Genomic DNA, 5930 nt, shown 5'->3' with positions numbered 1-5930 from the left:
AGTTAACCACTAGGGGGCGCTGAAGGGTTTAAGTGTGACCTCAAATGTGTTTCTAACTGTAGGGGGGCGGGGCTGGACGTGTGACGTCATTGATCGCCTTTCCCTATATCAGGGAACACACGATCGATGTCAGCGCCACTGTGAAGAACGGTGAAGGTGTGTTTACACACACCTCTCCCCGTTCTTCAGCTCCTGTGACTGATCGGGTCCTGTGGCCGCAGTCACAGCGCTACGGACCGGGTCGCGGGCGCGCGCCCACAACCCACGGCTGGGCATTTAACAATCACGTACAGGTACGTGATTTTGCCCAGCCGTGCCATTCGTGTGTGTGTGTGTGTGGAGGACAGGCTGGAGACCACAGGACTACTGATGCACCCTTAGAGACCGCTGTTTCCATAATGACTACCTCTTGTGTGCAGAGGACCATGCCCTAGAGATAAGGGGCCACCTGGGGTCGAGCTGAGTGGGGTTGGGGTGTCCAGAGCTGTATCGCTCTGGGGTGGCAAAGTTTATCAAGCGCGAGAGAGAGAGAGCATCTGCATCCAGGACTTGCTACTACTGTTTTAAGGACTGCTGCCATCACCCTTTAGAGAAAAGTGAGCCAGTCCTTGTATCCAGTGAGTCTTCTTCTGAACACCCAGGAGAGGAAATAATTCTTGTGATGGACTCCAAAGTATTGAGAGACCTTTTGTAACCTCCGTTACATTTTTGCCTAAAAAGACAGCACTACCCTTTTCTTGGAACTCCATGGATATGTTTTTGGAGAGTTTCCTCTTCCGAGTTGCGATAACAAAGCTCTAATAAGAGAGCTCCAACGTAGACTTTAGGCCCCAACGCCAGCCACCAACAGACATTTACCACTGGCCAATAGAATGGAAATTAGCAGGGACTGTGGGCCAGATTCTGATACATTTACATGGCTCCACGGCAGCGTAACGTATCCCATTTACGTTACACCGCCGCAGGTTTACAGCGTAAGTGCCTGATTCACAAAGCTCTTACCTGTAAACTTGCGGCGGTGTAACGTAAATCCGATCGGCGCAAGTCCGCCTAATTCAAATGGGGCGGGCACCATTTAAATTAGGCGCGTTCCCGCGCCGAACGTACTGCGCACGCCCTGTCGGGAAAATTACCCGACGTGCATTGAGCTAAATGACGTCGCACGGACGTCATTTGTTTAGACGTTAACGTAAATGGTGTCCAGCGCCATTCACGGACGACTTACGCAAACGACGTTGTTTTTTAAATTTCGACGTGGGAACGACGGCCATACTTAACATGGCTTAGAACACCTAGGGCTCAGCCCTAATTTTATGCGGCGTATCTCGACGGAAACAATGTTAAGTTAGATCGACGGGCAGCGCGGACGTTCGGGGATCGCTGTAACTTGTCATTTTCATATTCTACGCCGACCGCAATGGCCTCGCCACCTAGCGGCCGGCCTAGAATTGCATCCTTAAGATCCGACAGTGTAATTCAATTACACCTGTCGGATCTTAGGGCTATCTATGCGTAACTGATTCTATGAATCAGTCGCATAGTTAGGACGGCCGGATCACAGAGATACGACGGCGTATCAGGAGATACGCCGTCGTATCTCTTTTGTGAATCTGGCCCAGTGTTCTTTATAGCCCTGTGTATATCTCCCAAAGTTAGGAACTCAACAATAATGCCGCGTACACACGATCGCAAATTCCAACAAGAAAACCGTAGATTTTTTTCCGACGGAATGTTGGCTCAAACTTGTGTTGCACACAAAACTCCAATCGTCAAGAACACAGTGACGTACAACACTACAACGAGCCGAGAAAAATGAAGTTCAATGATTCAGAGCATGTGTTTAATTGATTCAGAGCATGCGTGTGTTTTTTTTTGTGCGTCGGAATTGCATCCAGACAATCGGAATTTCCAACGAAAACTTTTCTTGTCGGAATAATTGAGAATCGGCTCTCAAATTTTTGTTATAGGAAATTTCAGACAAAAAAAAGTCAGATGGAGCCTACTCACGGTTGGAATTTCCGACCAAAAGCTCACATCGAACTTTTCTTGTCGGAATTTCCGATCGCGTGTACACGGCATATGGAGGTCCAAATGTTGCGCTTGAACCAGGCTGTAGGTTATCAAACCTACAAGATTCTGATGCTATCTCGTTTGTAAATTTTGTTTTCGTTTACATGGTTTATTGCCCGAAGGAGCCAATGTTTCCTCTGGTACCCTGTTCCAGAAAGCCCTGTTTATCAATGTTATTTATCTACAGGAAAAACTTCATAGATGAAGCCACCAATGAGGATGGAGGAGGACTGGAGTCACATGACTGAGAGGATACTAAACCTCACCCTGGAGATCATCTACCTGCTGACCGGAGAGGTGAGGAGGATTCTGGGAGATCACATGACATCACTCTTATCTCTATTAATAAAACACAGACCTGACCGGAGAGGTGAGGAGGATTCTGGGAGGTCACATGACATCACTCTTATCTCTATTAATAAAACACAGACCTGACCGGAGAAGTGAGGAGGATTCTGGGAGGTCACATGACATCACTCTTATCTCTAATAATAAAACACAAACCTGACCGGAGAGGTGAGGAGGATTCTGGGAGGTCACATGACATCACTCTTATCTCTATTAATAAAACACAGACCTGACCGGAGAGGTGAGGAGGATTCTGGGAGGTCACATGACATCACTCTTATCTCTATTAATAAAACACAGACCTGACCGGAGAAGTGAGGAGGATTCTGGGAGGTCACATGACATCACTCTTATCTCTAATAATAAAACACAAACCTGACCGGAGAGGTGAGGAGGATTCTGGGAGGTCACATGACATCACTCTTATCTCTATTAATAAAACACAGACCTGACCGGAGAGGTGAGGAGGATTCTGGGAGGTCACATGACATCACTCTTATCTCTAATAATAAATCACAGACCTGACCAGAGAGGTGAGGAGGATTCTGGGAGGTCACATGACATCACTCTTATCTCCATTAATAAAACACAGACCTGACCGGAGAGGTGAGGAGGATTCTGGGAGGTCACATGACATCACTCTTATCTCTATTAATAATACACAGACCTGACCGGAGAGGTGAGGAGGATTCTGGGATTCTAACATGATATTCCTATTGGTTCTCCAATACAGAGATTTTCTCTTGTGAAGTCAGGTGATCATATGACCATCACAGTGCCTCCATGTGACTCCCTAAAACCCGAGAGACACAACATGGAGAAGATTCTAGAAGTCACCAAGAAGATGATGGAGCTGCTGACAGGAGAGGTGAGGAGGATTCTGGGAATTCTGGGACATTATCCAGTAACAGACAAGGGGTGTGTCTGGATGGTGACTGTATCATTGTGTGTGTCAGGTTCCTATAAGGTGTCAGGATGTCACTGTCTATTTCTCCATGGAGGAGTGGGAGTATTTAGAAGGACACAAGGATCTCTACAAGGACGTCATGATGGACAATCAGCCGCCCCTCACATCACCGGGTAAGAGGAGACTTTATTGTAAAGGAGAGAGCAGTACGGAGGCTCCACCTAGATCCCCCATCATCTGATAAACACATAGAAACAATGTATTCAGTCAGTGTGTGTGTTTCCTACAGATGGATCCAGTAATGGGAACCCACCAGAGAGATGTCCCTGTCCTCTGTATTCCCGGGATTCCACACAGGAAGGTCACACCATCCCCCACCATCATCAGGTAGATGAGGAACAATTATTGGTAGTTATGATTTATACTCAAGCATATTTGTTACAATTAATGTTTTATTATATATTTAGAGAGGAAGCCTTGGGGATTGTAATATTGTCAAAGAAGAGTATAAAGAGGAGTACGGTGTGATAGAGGAGCTTTTGGAAGTACACAAAGATCTCTACAAGGACATCATTATGGAACCACCTAATATCAGGAACCCACCAGAGAGATGTCCCCGGGATTCCACACAGGAATGTCGCACCATCCCCCACCATCATCAGGTAGATGAGGAACAATCACTAATAGTACAGTGATGGTACACAAGCATGTTTGATACAATGAATGTTTTTTTATATATTTAGAGTGGAAACCTTGGGGATTATAATATTGTTATTATCGAAGAGGAGTATGGAGTGATGGAGGAGTTTTCAGAAGGACACAAGGATATGATGGAGCCACCTAATACCAGGAACCCACCAGAGAGATGTCCCCGTCCTCTGGATTCCCGGGATTCCACACAGGAAGGTCACACCATCCCCCACCATCATCAGGTAGGTGGAGTTGAGGGTCGGGAACATAAAGTGATTGAACACTCTGACATGTGGAGATGATGTGTGGACTCTACAAGATGATATTTTCTATGTGATCTCACATCATAAATACTTCTATGTTACAGATGTTATTTTCTGCCATTCTGTTGGTTTAGGGTGAAGATCTGATTATCATGAAAGTTGAGGATGAAGAAGAAGAGACGTATGTGAGGGATGATCAGCAATATACGGAGGAGGCTGGAATGACGAGGACATTCATAGAGGAGGACACCCCTACAGAGATCAGCACAGGTGACCCATAATATGTTCTTCTCTTATCTCTTCTTATTGCACACTGGTCCATAGTAGGGTGGGAACTAAGCTATAGAAGCCTAGGCCTATGGTCACTTGTTCTATGGTAAAGGTCCTGCAAGTTGGAAATTTGAACCTCATTGGTTCCTGCTCTTCTGACAAGGCTGTGTAAATGTAGAAGTGATCTGGGAGGAGGACCAAAGGTTCTTTGATGGGGGGAAGAGTCCCAGCTGGTTGGGACCTCCACAGAGAACATCTCCTCACTCATATCTACCTGATCCAGATGGAATCTTGATGGAAGTGAACTAACCCTCTCAGATATATTGACGACGTTTTTCTATTTTTCCAGGACACGCCATGGAGAAACCCTCAAAGGATCGTCTCACTTTATCTCCAGGTTGTAGAATGGAAGATGAGGACATCACAGGAGATTGTGGAGGAGAAAAGACAATGAGCTCCACTATGGATGGAGGACTTCACAGTGTGGATAGACCATGGAATCCCTCTGACTCTGAGCAACCTCGTACTGTGAGGGGTGGGGCCGGGATTCAGGAGGAGGAGAAATTTGCTTCTCCTGAGTGTGGAAAAAGTTTTAGCTCACAGCAAAGTCTCCTTGCGTATCAGATACCCCACATAGAGGAGAAATCATTTTCGTATCTTCCTTCACAAGATCAGATATGTCACACGGATGAAAAGCCGTATCCCTGCCATGAGTGTGGGAAATGTTATCCACGGGAATCAGAACTTGTTATACATAAGTTATCTCACACTTGGGAAAGGCCATATTTCTGCCCTGAGTGCGGGAAATGTTTTCTATCGAAATCAGAATATTTTACACATCAAAGTTCACACGCAACTAAGAAGCCATTTTCCTGTCCTAAGTGCGGGAAATGTTATCCACGGAAATCAGATCTTGTTAGACATGAAAGATCCCATACAGGAGAGAAGCCACATTCCTGCCCGGAGTGCGGGAAGTGTTTTCCATATAAATCAGATCTTGTTAGACATCGGAGATCTCACACAGGAGAGAAGCCGCATTGCTGCCCTGAATGCGAGAAATGTTTTATATCAAAATCAGATCTTGTTAGGCATCAAAGATGTCATACAGGAGAGAAGCCGTATTCCTGCTCTGAGTGTGGGAAACGTTTTTCACAGAGCCCCATACTTACCAGACATCTTCGACTGCACACAGGAGAGAAGCCGTTTTCCTGCCCTGATTGCGGGAAAGGTTTCTCACAAAGGTGTTATCTTAACAAACATCGGGAATCCCACACAATCCATGAACATGTATTAGTGTCGCAAGTGCAGGAAATGTCTTCTATATGAATCAAATTTGGCCGTACATCAGAGATCTCACACTGGGAAGAAGCTCACCTTGATAT

General features: G+C 45.8%; 1 protein-coding gene across 1 annotated transcript; it reads left to right on the top strand.

Moving 5' to 3' along the window:
• Positions 1 to 4953: 4953 nt before the first annotated feature.
• LOC120910608 (gastrula zinc finger protein XlCGF17.1-like) lies at positions 4954 to 5874 on the top strand. Its single transcript, XM_040322365.1, has one exon. The coding sequence runs from the start codon at positions 4954 to 4956 to the stop codon at positions 5872 to 5874; it is 921 nt and encodes a 306-aa protein (XP_040178299.1).
• Positions 5875 to 5930: the final 56 nt, after the last annotated feature.

This window comes from Rana temporaria, chromosome 8 (assembly GCF_905171775.1).
Source record: "Rana temporaria chromosome 8, aRanTem1.1, whole genome shotgun sequence".
Lineage (NCBI taxonomy): Eukaryota > Metazoa > Chordata > Amphibia > Anura > Ranidae > Rana > Rana temporaria.
The sequence above is the reverse complement of the archived record's forward strand: the minus strand, read 5'-3'. Positions and strand labels throughout refer to the sequence as shown.

What these genes read in the sequence shown, in the direction of transcription:
- LOC120910608 (XM_040322365.1), top strand. Translation starts at nt 4,954, where the DNA reads ATGGAAGATGAGGACATCACAGGAGATTGTGGAGGAGAAAAGACAATG.